This window comes from Falco naumanni, chromosome 12 (assembly GCF_017639655.2).
Source record: "Falco naumanni isolate bFalNau1 chromosome 12, bFalNau1.pat, whole genome shotgun sequence".
In the NCBI taxonomy this organism is placed as follows: Eukaryota; Metazoa; Chordata; class Aves; order Falconiformes; family Falconidae; genus Falco; species Falco naumanni.
Genome location: NC_054065.1, coordinates 33,410,495 through 33,424,657, shown reverse-complemented (window position 1 = coordinate 33,424,657; position 14,163 = coordinate 33,410,495). Strand labels below are relative to the sequence as shown.

The 14,163-nt window shown below is 44.6% G+C and overlaps 1 protein-coding gene across 5 annotated transcripts in view; it reads right to left on the bottom strand.

The window, feature by feature from the left end:
• The window catches only part of TTBK1 (tau tubulin kinase 1), a 121,098-nt gene that overhangs the window by 29,368 nt on the left and 77,567 nt on the right, over positions 1–14,163 (bottom strand). For all 5 annotated transcript variants that reach the window (XM_040611811.1, XM_040611810.1, XM_040611809.1 and 2 more), the window contains 2 exons: positions 11,106–11,281; positions 7,804–8,362 (listed from right to left, as the gene is read on the bottom strand). In XM_040611811.1, the coding sequence (XP_040467745.1) occupies positions 7,804–8,362; positions 11,106–11,281 (735 nt within the window). The remainder of the gene's footprint in view (positions 1–7,803; positions 8,363–11,105; positions 11,282–14,163) is intronic.

The window sequence follows — 14,163 nt, the reverse complement described above, 5'->3', positions numbered from 1 at the left end:
AAAAGTGAGGGATTCCTAAGGGCTCTTTCAATTAGTCTTATTAAAACTGCTGCAGGGATTTGCAAAGGCAACTTTGGGGGCTGTTAGTGGGCTTTCCTTTTCTCACGCTCGCACTGCTGGCCTCCCGATACACTTCTATATTGAGTACCTGCAGGGGGAGCATTAATACTTGTAGTTTTGGTAAGCGGAGGACTGGCAGCAGCTGGAAAGGCAGGCAGAGTGTAATTCTCCTTTCAGTGAGAAATTCAAAACACAGAGCCGTGGGAGGACGTGAGGAGAAGATGCACATTTAGGTCCCTTTTCTGCTTCTGTGATCCTGGGATGGCCAGGAGAGGTAGGAAAGCATACACACAGAGGGCAGCTTGTGCCAGGATGAGATCGCAGCTCCTACGCTCCCTTTACGCAATGCATTAACAGGAATGACTTCAGATTCTTCACCGTGAAAATGCTAAGCTGTTCCTCCCCTTTCTACCTCTGCTATGAAACTAGTGCTTTCACAGGGGTTAACAACCTCGGTTTCCAAAACCAGATCATCATCCCTAGAATTACATTTTTCCTTTCAAATCCATTCCCTTCCTTGTGCTGCATTTCTTTTCAGGAAGTCTCTGCAGGTTTCAAAATGTAATTGGGAAATGTGAAAAGGCAATATTGTATTTTATTAAGCCAACACTGCTCTTCTTACCTTACTAGAGATGTTGCCCTTGCCAATGATATGAAAAAAAAAGAGCTGAACTTCAGTCTCATCTCTTTCCTGTCACCTTCAGTATCTTTGCAGTGCTTTGAGGTGGGTGGCTTATCTTCATATGTCTGAGAACTACTCAGCTTGTGGTGGGCATTAAATGTGAAAAGCAATTACTCACAGTCCTGAAGGTACTGCATAGATCAGACTCTCAGATGTAATGCTGTCATACAGAGTACTTGAGAGAGAAAGAAATTCTAGCCAGCAGCTCTAATTTCTCATAAAGACAACCATCTCTTCTGTGCGTAGATGGTGTAGAAATTCAGTCCTGGGTGTACTGTTTGTAGGCTGCACAACTAAGTATACTGGAATTATTTTTGCTCCATGTTTGGGCTCAGCATATTGTACAATTTCCAATGTATGTATCATCCCAACATGGTAAAAGACTTCTCCCATCAAAAAGGATCACTCTAGCTACCCAGATGGACCTCCTTTACAGCACAGGACCAAGGACCTTGCCCAGGCCACGACAGGACAAACTGCAACACCCCACCAGCAAGCGCACTTAGCTGTTGCTACCTCCTGGCTGAAGCTGAGGTTACAGACACACCACTTTTCTTCGCTGATGCTCTAATGCATAAATTACACTGTCAATGCTGGAGGTGCTGCCCCCTTTTATCCCTTTGCCCTTGGCAGCAATCAAGGCTGGATCACCTTCCATCAGGCCTATTCTGCTGTTTGGACAGGAGCAGTTTAACACCTCTAATGTGAAGTTCCAGAAAAATACGTTGATAGAGCTCAATATATTTTAAAAACATAAAATGTAATTTGGAATTTCTGCTGAGCTTAGGGTTTTGATTGTTATGACCTGTATATATGTATATATAACGAGCACACATGAGCATTACTTCTCTCATAGTATCACCCTTCTGCTGATCCTTTATTCCTAGCACAGAACAGGAACCTTGAATCTAAAGAGTGTGAGGGACAGAGGCCAACTCTACATACATCCTTCTCCATCACCTGGCAAGTTCTTCCCCTGTGGAGGGAAGCCAGAAGAGCTGAACGTCAAAGAATTGCATCATCTACAATAGGCAGCAAGTGCAGCTCAACACTGAGTGAGGGGCAGTGAGAGTCTGCCCCTCTTCTGCAAATGTCCATTTCTCATCGCTGAGAAATGGTCCCTCAGGTCCCCTCAGAGCAGCCACAGATGATGCTGTAGAAGGGGAAATCAACCAAGACACACACCACCTTTTCACATCAAATTTTCCCTGCTGCTTTCTTCCCCAGCCTACCTCTCTGCCCAGGGTTGTAGCCAACCCTGAGAGCTTGCTGTGTTTTGCTTCTACCTAATTGCTTGATTGTTTCAGCCTGGCTTTTCTTCTTTCTGCCTCAGAGCCAGTGAAGTTGTAGTTTCTGTCCTCTCCTCCTGCTGCCTGTAGGCACCCTCTGGGAGTGACAAGGATTTCCCTCATCACTACCCCAGGGTCTGAGGCCACAGAAGCCCAAAATATAACCTAGAGCAAGCCCTGCTCAGCTTTCAGTCCTCAGTGCAGATCAGAGTTCCTGCAGGTAACAGACCTGAGGCAACCCAGAGCTCTGCACCACACGAACCAGAAGACACAGGACAGATCACCCAAAACGTCCTGTCTTTGCTGTGAGGCAGCCCTCTCCTGTGTCTCTGTGTCCCTTTCCAAGGAGTATTTTATATCACCAACTCAAATCAGTGGAGGAAGCGTACTCCAGCACACTGGAGTCGCTGAAGTGGCTGTCCCCTGACCAGCTGTGCTGCTCCTGAGGGTACCAGGCAATGTCACAACTCTAGCATCCCTCAGATGAGGCACTGATGACGTTCAGGAGCATGGGGGCACCCGTAGGCTCAGCACCAGAACAGAGAGTATTTTCTTGGCTCAGTGAGGGTCTCAGCACAGTTTTTTACAGCAGAAAACAAGGGATTATAGGTAAAGTTGGACTCCCAGGTGAAGCTGGCCCAGGCAGCCTGTGCAATGTGCTTCCAGCTGCCTCCTGTCTTACCTACAGTGTTATCAACACAGGTCTTCACACTGAGCACCCTTGAGTGATCTCTCAGCAAAGATGCCAGCAGTGGGGTATGGCTGGGAAGGGCTCATAAGCTCCACAGCTGCTGCCCTCTCAGGGTCAACACATGGACAATTTTAAGTTCATTTGTGGCATTCTCCTGGCTGTGGGAGAAAAGTGGCCTAATATAGCACCAAGGGAGATTTTCTGAGTGATTCTAACTACACAGCTAAATTGGTGAGGAAATACACCACTGCCTCTTTACATTGAGACCTTTTCTAAAAGACAAACTCTTGGTTCTGGGAGATGGGAATGTAAGAGACAGTGTAAGCAAAATGCTCTCTGAACTCTGCAGAATACATCCAAGAACAGGTAAGGAAGAGTTAATATGAGCTCCCACTATTGCTTAACTTTTCTTGTGTTTTTTCAGTACAACATCATTTGGACAGGCATTTTTTAGGCAGGCAAGTCTCAGAATATTTTGTACAATGCCAACTGCACTAGCGATAAGGGAGATTCACAGTCAAAAAATACCTATGATCACACACCTACAGTCAGAAGTAATTGCTAAAAATCATAAATGCATGAATGTTTGTATTTCTTTCCAACACAGAAGGCAGCAGTAAGTTGCCATCTCTGTCAAGTGTCAGTGAATTTACTCAGCATATTTAAGACCTTGACAGATTTTTAAATTACATTGCTAGGTGTAGATATAAATGATTTCCAACAATAACAGCAATCCTATGTCAGAATTAATATGTATACAAAAGTGCAGCATCAATCTTTTTTTCCACTTGTTTTTAGCTATTACTATAGCCTTATCTGAACCTTAGTGCATAAAAATAAGCAGGGATTTATTAGAACATTCCTGAAATGCATACATTAAAGTAAACCTAAGAGGTCTGTTAAACAGCTTGCTTGGTGCTTGGTGCTGCACTGGGTGGTGCACAGAGAGAAGGGCTTGGGCAAGACATCATTTCATGACAGACCTGTTCTCCGTCTCTATACCAGCACCTCCCATGAGGTCTACACTCCACTGCAGCTGCCTTCTTGTCAGCTGAAACTGGGAGATATCCAGTATGTCAGAATATTTGTGTCAGAAATTCCCCCAGGCTATTCAGAGCCTCCTCTGTACTTGACTTGCCCCACAGCAGCATCTGCTCACACCGTGCTCCCTCTTACACCCACGCACTTTCGTAAGGACACCCCCCACCTCACACTTGCACTACAGTGTCTTTCTGCCAACAGATTCATGTATTTGAACAAACACCTGAGCTCTAAATTAGGGAACTCCAGGAACTACAGGCTGGTGGTCAGCCTGGAAAGGGCACGGAGCAAATCCTCCTGGAAACCAGAAGGAGAAGAAGGTGACTGAGAGCAGTCAGCATGGATATATGAAGGGGAAACCATGCCTGCAGAGCCTGATATCTTTCTGAGATGAGACGAATGGGTGGGAGGTTGTTTACCTCGGGTTTTGACACTGTCTTCTGTAACATCCTCATAGAAAAAATGATGAAATATGGGCTAGATAAGTAGACAGTGAGTTGGACTGAAAACTGGCTGAGCTGCTGGGCTCAAAGCATTGTGCTTAGGGAAACAAAGTCCAGCTGGAGGTCAGCCGCCAGTGGTGTAGCCAGGGGTTGACACCGGGGCCATTACTGTTTGACAACTTCATTAATCACCTGGGTCATGGGACAGAGTGTACCCTCAGCAGGTTCACAGATGATACAAAACTGGGAGGAGTGGCTGACACACCAGAAGGCTGTGCTGATATTCAGAGGTGCCTGGATATGCCAGTGAAATGGGCAAAAAGGAATTTCATGAAGTTCAACACAGGGAAGTGCAAAGTCCTGCACCTGGGGGGGAACAGTACATGCTGGGCACCAACTGCCTGGAAAGCAGTTTGACAAGAGAAGTACCTGGAGGTCCTGGAGGACACTAAGCTGAACACAAGCCAGCAAGGTGCCCTGGTGGCAAAAAAGGGCTAATGGCCTCCTGGACTGCATGAGGAGGAGTGCTGCCAGCAGCCTGAGGAAGGTGATCGTTCCCCTCTACTCAGCACTGGTGAGGCTGCGGCTGGAGTGCTGTGTTCCAGTTCTGGTCTGCCCAGTACAAAGGAGACAAGGACATACAGGAGACGGTCCAGCAAAGGGTCACAAGGATGATGAAGGGACTGGAGCACCTCTCATTTGAGGGAAGGCTGTGAGAGCTGGGACTGTTTAGTTTGGAGAAGAGAAGGATCGGGGAGGGGGGTGTTCTTATCAACACTTATAAATACCTGATGGGAAAAAGAAGGTGGATTCAGACTCTTCTTAGTGGTGCCCCGTGAAAGGACAAGAAGAAATCCGCAGAGATTGAAATACAGGAAATTCCACTTAAACATAAGAAAAAGGGTTTTTACAATAAAGGCAATTGAACACTGGAAGAGGTTGCCCAGAGAGATTGTGGAGTCTCCATCCTCAGAGATACTCTGATTGAACACTGTCCTGAGCAACCTGCTCTGGTTGATCCACCTTGGAGCAGATAGTGGGATCAGATGATCTTCAGAGATCCCTTCCAACCTCAACCATGCTGTGATTCTCCAATACTGTTTTTTTTTGCCAGAAACTAACAAATAATGGCTTATATATTGGAGACAGAGAATGGAGGAACAAAAAAAACCATTAGAGCAGGGATTACCCATTTGCTCTCAGTTACTAGTCTATGGACACCAATGGATGATCACCAGTTTTTGGGAGATGAGAACAAGGTCCCAAATGGGTACAACAAACCCTATAATCTCATTCATGGCAGTTCTACATTTAGTGACGTCTTTGCCTATCTTAAAGGCTCAGTTCATATTAAAAGTTAAGGAATATTTACTCACACACACACACTGTCTAATCACAGTTTCAATACAACCCAGAGGAAGCCCAAGCCTCAGCTACAGGAAACACCTGTCACTGGCAGTGAGGCCTTCAGTGTTCTCATTAGTTAAATCCTCGGTGAAATTCTTATTAGTGTCCCAACCAACAGTCCCTCCATCTCTGCTGTACCTATGGAGAACAGGCTTCTGCTTTCCTTTAGGCACCAAGTAATTTTTCCTTTGAGAGTTAACAGTTCTTTTTGTGACAGCAAATGGAAAAATATGAATGTCACTGCAAAGCTGTGAATATAGAGGCAACTGAAGGTTCCAAACATCAACAGAAGCACAACCGAATCACAGCCAGCCAAAGAAGTCTAGTGTTGGCCTATATGTACAAAGCTAGGCCCAGGAGTAACTAGAGGATATTTCAGAACACAGGGACCAAAAATGTGCGGTCTGCTGGAGAACCAAGGCTGTCTAATACATTAGTAGTTATCACCCACAATCCCATTAATTTACTTTTGTTGCCTGCTTTTTAAGTATCACTATGCAGTGATAAGCAGCCTTCATACTGCATCACACTCAACTCCCCTAGTCATTTCACACAGCAGTACTATGTGCTACGGCCAAGAAGGCACCTCCAGCCTTCCTTAGCTCTGCTAAACATGTCAATGAAGTGTCCCTGCTGGTTCTCACAGCTGGTTCTTACCAGCCAGCCCTTGCCATGTTCATCACATCTTGCACGTCTTGCACTGACCAGCCTAATAAGTGTACAGACAGAACAAATACACACACACACCCTTCTAAACCTGCCGATCTTGCCTACACAATCTCTAGATATCTGGGGCTTCGGCATACTGCCTTTATACAGCAAACACCTCCGTGTGGACCCTTACAGCTGGACACAGACTCCATGACAAGCACGTACTGCTATTACTCCATGCTCAGCGGACTGTCCTACTTGTGCCTGCTGTCAGTATTTCTGTCCTTCCTTTAAATGCTGTAGCCTCACGCACCCTATCAAGGAACACCTCGCCTGGCAGGCAAGGATTTGGTTTGATTCTCTTTACGTTGTTTCTTGTGTCATTCATTTTTGTTGCCAAAACTAACAGTCCTTTTTTTCTTGTACCTCTTTGAAAGCCACACAAGAGAAGAATCTGGGCAAGGCCTGAACAGAAGAATGTTCTTTTAACATGCTCCAGTTCAGTGAACACTCCCTTAGAAAATATGCTCAAGAGGGAATGGGAGGTGGAGTTAATGGTCTTCCAGAGCAGACTGCATGAACGCCTGCCCTAGGAAAGGTATCACCGTGTACCTGACCCTGAGACTTGCCTGCTCTTTGCTGCTCTTCACTGCACTTTTGGATCCCACATGTATGAGATTCTCGTTAACATACAAATACAAAAAGCCCTCAGGAGAACAATTTTATTGTCTCTTGCATGAACACTCTGGGACAGCCTTCTTCTGAATGTCTGAGAAATGAAGATTAGATATGACAGAGGAACTCTGAGCCTAACAATACATCATGTTTTTCCAGCTAATCTAATAAATTACTTCCCACTAAAAACTGATCTTCTTTATACCTTCAGAGTACCACAGAAAAAAAAGCAGACTGAAAGAAAAACAGACCTCTACAACTATCTGGAAAAAACACACTAGGTAAAGGACTTTTCTATGAGTAAACACCTGGTAGCAACAATACCAGTCACTAAAGTAAGGTTGACAGGATCTGATTGCTGGTTACTCTGAGGTTTTTATTAGGTATTTAGAAGAAAGTTTAATTTCAGGGAGTTACTTTATGATTTTCATTGCTGCAGGCCTTCCCAGTGCTGATGTATGGTTAGATTAGAGAGCATTCTGTTGCCATACACTGCTGTTGCTGCTGAGAAACTTTGTGGAGAAGATTTGCTAGTGACACCTTCATACAACTAAGTGGTCATTAACAAAACACTGTGGGAGAGCAATAAGAGACTGATTAAAAGACACCCACAACCACAACTGTGCTCCCTTCTTACCCCTGTGCCAAAATAACTGAAAGATCTTGGTAACAGTGTGTCCTTAGTAGGGGACAATGTTACTAGCTATAGGGAGCAGTTCTAAGGTGTTCACAACAGTTGCAAGCACTGTCAGGAGGAGTTTTGCAAGAGCATCCATGCTTGGAATCACAGACTTCTCCAGCACAGCTGAGGTTCCCTAAGGTGATGCTAACCTAGGCAACAAGGTACAGACCCAGGGATCTTACCTGTCTCTGAGGACCAGTAGGTTCAGATTCTCGTCTCCTTTGTCGGATAGCTGGTGCTGAATGTAGGGGGGAGTGGGCTGGACTTCCTGTCTGCTGTTCATGTTTACTGTCAGATACTGTTTGAGAAGGTCCTTCGTGTCTGTGGGAACTGTCCTCCTCAGTCACAGGCTGCATACCCCGACTTCGCCCATCATGCGTCTTCGGCCTGACTGCAGCATCTGTCCCCAAGCGCCTTCTCTCCTCACCCTCTTCAATAGGTCTTAGTTCCTCAGGCTCCTCATCCGTGGTTCCAGAGGTGCTTGGCTCAGCACCTGGGTGAAAGTCCTTCAGCTCTGTCTCCTTATCAATGATAACCCATTCCTTGCTATCAAAGTCCTCCTCCTCTGCAAGTGGCACTGAGCGGAAAGCATTGCTGAGGGCTTCATGTTCCACTGAAGCAGATACATCCATCCTACCACTTGCCTGCCGGTCAGCCTGGGCAGTATCGATGGACAGCATCTGGGCTGGCTGGGAGGAGCATACAAGCCGTGACGGAGAGCCAGGTAAATCCATTCGAGATCTAAAGACAGAACAGGAAGCCATTAAAAATACATGAGGTTTGTTTGTGGTTAAAGTTAGGGATCATAAGATGTGAGAGAAAACACGTATAGTCCTTCTCACACATTTCTTGGTACACATCAGAAAGACAGGCTTAAGGAAAAATACTTCTTTAGAATCTACAATGGTATGAAGATATTCCCCCTAAAGTGCTTCAGTATGACAGTCAGTCCTTCCTTGACGACAGGATGGTAACCAGTTTCCCCCAACAACACCAATATATTCTTTCCCCTTTGGTAAGTTCTACTGCTTTGGCAGGGGAGGGGGGAGCACCAACCCAAACCACCCCTAAATCCTAAATCTACTGTTTGATTTAACAGCATCTCTGCTGGGCTTCTATAACCTTTTCAGCTGCACTGTGCTATCTCTATGGTGGCCACTGAGGCCTCTAAGGTGACCACATGAGTTCTTCAAAGACAGCAAGAACCATTGATCCCACTGTGCATAGATGATCTCAAAATACTTTGGAGGAACAGGAAGGAAATATGGCAAGTACTCTTTTACAAAGGGTGGTATAATGTTCAGTGGCTCACAGTCTAAATAGCAGCAGCTTCTGCAGCCGTGCAGAAACACCTTTCAAAGATGCCCTGGAAGCTCCCTGTGCCCCAACAGCCCTGGCAGCAACTCAGCTGGAAAATCCTGTGGCAATTCTGTCTTTCTGCTCCACAGTGTTATGATCCATGCTTCTCATTTGGCCTGCACCTGCTGCTTCCTTTGCTTCTCTGTCTACCACCGAGGCTAGCAGCTTGCTGCACAAAGCCAGAGTGTCTGCTGCCCAGTGAAAGACAGCTGCAGTGTGTTTTACAAAAGGATTTCGACAAGGACCATACAGGAGCCTTGCAGACTCTTCTGGGAAAAGCCTTCCATGTGTGAGAAAGCATGAGGAGAAAGAGAAATGACTGACCATCAGGTGAGGGCTGCTAAGCGATACTAGGTATCTTTAACACAGTGGAAGGTCAGAGCTGAGATGGAACAAATTACAAGCAAAATCGAAAAAAATTTGGTGAAGAAAGGGGAATTAGAGAAAGAGGTGAACCAAAGTTTGATGTAGAGAACAAAGATCTCAGCAAAAGCCATCTGATGGATCTGAAAGAAGCAAGCCTGTATTTGTCAAAGTCTTAAAAACTTATTATTGTGAATAGGGAACACTAAGTATGCAAAGTAAGAGTTAAAAATGGTCTACACTCTGTGTGTGAAGAGCAACTGGATTTTAAAAAGCTGTTGCTAAAAGGATTTAGTCAATGCCTTCATCCATTCCCCAGCAGAGGAGAGACACCTGGAGTAAAAGATTTTACTCCAGAAAGCCAGAAGAATTTCCCGGTGCTGGGAGTCAGGTCTACGTTGTGAAAAGACAAAAACAGAATAAAGAGAAGACTGTGTGCCAGAGGGGGATTGTTTTTGCACCATATTTGGTGCAGGCTGCTTGGAAGATGAAAAGAAGATCTTGATTTTAAAAACAGGAGCTGAAGGAAGAAGGCAGGAGAAAGAGACACCTTTTGGATGATACCCATTTTCTATACTAAGTCAGCATGATGCCGAGTAGACAAAAAGAGCGGGAGAAATAAAGGAAGAAGTTAAAAGCATTTAATGAACATACAGGACTAATGTTGCTGACTGTTATAAATGCGGGGGTTTTTTTCTCCTTCCTACTTTAAAGACCCTTTCTTCTGGGCAAGAAAAAGAAGATGTAGCAAGACCCAAGATTTGTTATTCAAACTCTAAATTATTAATAGCAACACAATCAATCTTTCCTGAATTGCAGCTTTTCAGCATTAAAGCTTCCCTCAGTCACCCAGAATAAACCAGTACCTAACAAACTGGGGGTAGTGTTAGGGGATCATCCTCTCTCTAGCTCTTTCTGACCCTCCTTCATTTCCAGCTACCGTCTCCTTGTGACTGTTCTGCTTGGCTGAAGTCTGTCAGATTTTCTCTGAGAAGGTGGCTTGTCTCTCCTCCACCTCTTTCAGAGAAGCCACCCCACCAGAACATCCTAGAGCCACAGTCCATGCCCTGACTTGCAATGGGAAAAGGATGGCAGAGTAACAAAGGATGTGAAGGAGGTTACCAGCACCAAGGACTTATGTCTGGTAATGTGTTCTACAGCACACAATAGTTTAAAAAGTTTCTTTTCATTATTTTTATAATTCTGGGGGTTTTGTTTATTTCTTTGCTGTGGATCTGAGAGAAGGTATTCCTATTACCCTCAAAATCATGGTGTAATGTGTACTTCTCACATGCAAACAAGTGCAATGCTATATGCTGAAAATGGAATACTATTATTACTATTAATGAAAAATAATGAAACAATGAAACCCACGAGATCAGGATCTACCAGCTAGCTCCCAGAATACATGCATCCCTGTATGTACACTAAAAAGATCCATTCTTCCCTCCCACCTCAGGCCAGCCAAAAGCTTTTTGACTGTTTACATTATCTCTGATTTGATGCTTTGACTTCCCTCTGACAAATATCCATCCTTCTGTCTGTGGAGTTCAGCCCATCCAGGGACAGGATGAGATTCATTCCCACTTACTCTCTTTATTAACAGACATGAGTGTCTCATCAGAAAGATCATAAAGCCCATGAACACCTCCACCCAGAAATGAACTTCCAGTGCTTGCTAATCTAATGATTACGTTGGTCTCAACAGTCAATCCTCGAGACACTGCTAAAAGCAGCAGGAGACTACAGAGGGTGAGCAAACCTTCTTTCATGTAGATCTGCTTTGCCATCAGCTGTGGAGAGGCGTTCTGACTCAGGGCTGTTCACACGGCGGTATCTTAGGGAGCGCACTTGTGCAGTAGGGGACTCTGGAGGCACTCGGACAGGGGAACTGGGGCAGACGCCATTTCTCTGCTCCTCTTCCACCATGCACTGAGTCTGTAGGGTGTAAACACAGAGAACCTCAAAATCTGACCAAAGATGCTGATTTCCCATCCTTCACTGTTCTGTGCTTTCTCCCAGGATACAGTTTCAGCTGCATTTTCACAATCTACACATGCAATGTTTGAATGAATGCAAGGGCCTATATGCCCTGGCAATTCTCTAGTGTTAAAACAAAGTATAGATTTTAAATCAATTCAAATATGCACACACCTTTACAAGGTGGCCTTTGCATTGCAGTTACCCTGAATAGTTGATCCAAAGGAGTTATCATGGGCTAACCTACATACACAAACCCTAACTGCTTATCCAAGATGTCTAAGAGCCCTTGTTTGTCAATATTTGTCTGTGCAAAGTCCGTGCATTATATTGTAGTATATATACTTTTACTTCTGATGAACTTGATATGACTAAGCTATCCTAATTCCGAAGATGGTCTGGCATTTTTTTTGTTTTTAAAATCTTGGTCCTCTAAATAAGTCCCCAAGGACATATACTCAATTGCAACGTCTGTAAGAGCTTTCCACAGATCCAAGGTCACCCAGGGACCTGAACATGCCTGTGGACACTTGTGAGCATTGAGTGTTCATACTTTACCAGTACATATTTTCTGTTTTCAAATGGCCTCAGTGAACTTGTGTGGGATTTTTTGGTTTTTTACATTTAGCAGCAGACAAAAGAGCAAAAGTAGGTGCCTGTAACACAGCTGCCTTCTGCCTTCCACTGTGCTGCTTCCCCTTGGAAGAGAAGACCTGCTTAGACAAAAGTATAGAGGCAGAATGGTCCAAGGACTACAGCAGCAGTCTAGGATTTGCTTTCAGCCCTGTTGTGCTGCCAGCCATGCAATGTCAGCTGCTACACACCGCCTCTGTGTGGGAATGTGCATTGAGGTGCCAGTGCCAGTTCCTAGCACGGAGAGTGTTCACCCTTCTTTGCAGCATGCCCTACATTCACTTGCTCTCTGTTAAGGCCAGAGGCTCTGAATGTGAGCAGGATTCTCAGTAAAATGCTGCTGATCAAGACAGCTGCCTTTGTGCATGTACTGTGTATATGGCAAGTCAGTCAGTGTCCATAAATTAGTAGATCTAAACTGTCTAGGCAGGGTTTGGGATGCATAACTAAGGAGCCTTTGCAGCTAGGGAGAGTGGAGGAGAAATTTCCAGCATTACAATGAAAGCACAATAGATAATAATGATTTAATCTATAATCCATTCAAGCCAGGAGAAGTTTAGTGACAAAGGAAGGCTGAATGTGTTTGTGAAAGGAGCAAAGTGCTGATGTAACCATAGGGTAACAGGCAGCTTGGTAAGGTTCAAGAGCAGAGAACTGGGGGAGTGTGCAGGAGAGCAGGAAGAGGCTTCTGAAAAAACACAGAATTAGAACTTTGATCCAGCAGAGGAAGGAGAACCAGAAGAAGGATTTAGAGAGGACAGTGACATTAGTCAAGTAAACTGTCCTTAGCATCGAAATGGGAGAAGTGGGACAGAAGGAGATCTGAACTGTGTAAACAGAGAAATAAGGATGACCTTAGGTATTGGAGAGAAAAAAAAAAGGCAAGATCTACGCATCACCTAAATACAAAGAGCAAGACGGGGAGAGCCAGAGTCCTTCTAGTGCTACAAGACTGGAAGATGAAGGATAGTGAAGCTGTGACTAGCAGAAGGGTGCTGCTGCCCCCGCAGTTCTGAAAGACACAAGAGATGCCTGAGATTACAAGCAGAGGTGAAGCTATGCCCTTACATATCAAATCCGCAGCCTCCTTTCTTTCTCCATGTGGTGACTGTGACTTAAAAACTGATTCTCTCTCAGAGAACAGTCAGACTAAAGATAATAAGCCTAGCAGAATGAAAGGACAGGCAAGAGTCAGACTAAAGATAACAACCCTCACAGAGAGAAAGGACAGACTTCTTTGGCTTTGGAGAGCATGATGCCCTGGGCTCTATTTCACAGACTGCTGTGTAGCTACAGAGCTTGTCAGGACTGAAGTGCGCATTGCCATGCTACCTCCCTGAGCTCCTTTGCCAGTAAACTGACAAGAAACAGCATACCCCTTGGCAGGAGAGTCACCTGGTCATGCTGTGGATCTTGCAGAAACCTCTCCTGCCTCTAACTGCTGTTATATGACAGGGCTTGTGAATGACAGCACTGAGTACCTAAGACATGATGTACAACTAACAGGCAGAAAGGACATTTACGACTCCCTTGTGCACATCTCAGTATGACTGAAGAGCATCGAGTCACCTGCTGGTTCAAAGGAACAGAAAAACACATAGGAGTTACCAGGATTTTTCTGTAATACTCTTTTTTTCCTTGTACTTTGTAGAAACAGAACTGTTCCACTCTACCAGGCTTTTCTTATTTCATGTGCCTTCAAATGAGAACTTCTGGGAACGCAGACAGTTTACCAGTGGGAGACGAGGAAGTGATTTGAACTTGGTTTACAACTTTCCGTATTGGGGAATGCTGCTGGCAATGTTCCATACAGATAACACATTGATCCAAATGATCTGCACCAGTGAATTTTAAGCAAGTTAGATGAGATTATTTCTTGTCTATGAATAATGTTTTCTAATAAGACTAAGAATAGTGGAGATACCTATAAGGCTGAAAGGACTAACTTTGTGCCAGTATAGACTGAAGTGAACTCTGGTCAGACCCAGAAGACCGGCAGATTTAACAGGCTAGTCCACAAATGTCCATTAAAGACAAGTTTGTGAAGTGAATCCGATATGCCCTGATAATATTTTAAGTCTGTTTGATGAAGGTTTCTCTGCTAACAGATTTTTTATCTGTATCATGTATCTGATGTCACGCCAGGTGACATTCTGATTTTTAAACACGACTTGAGATCAACACAACAAATACTAATTTACTCACAA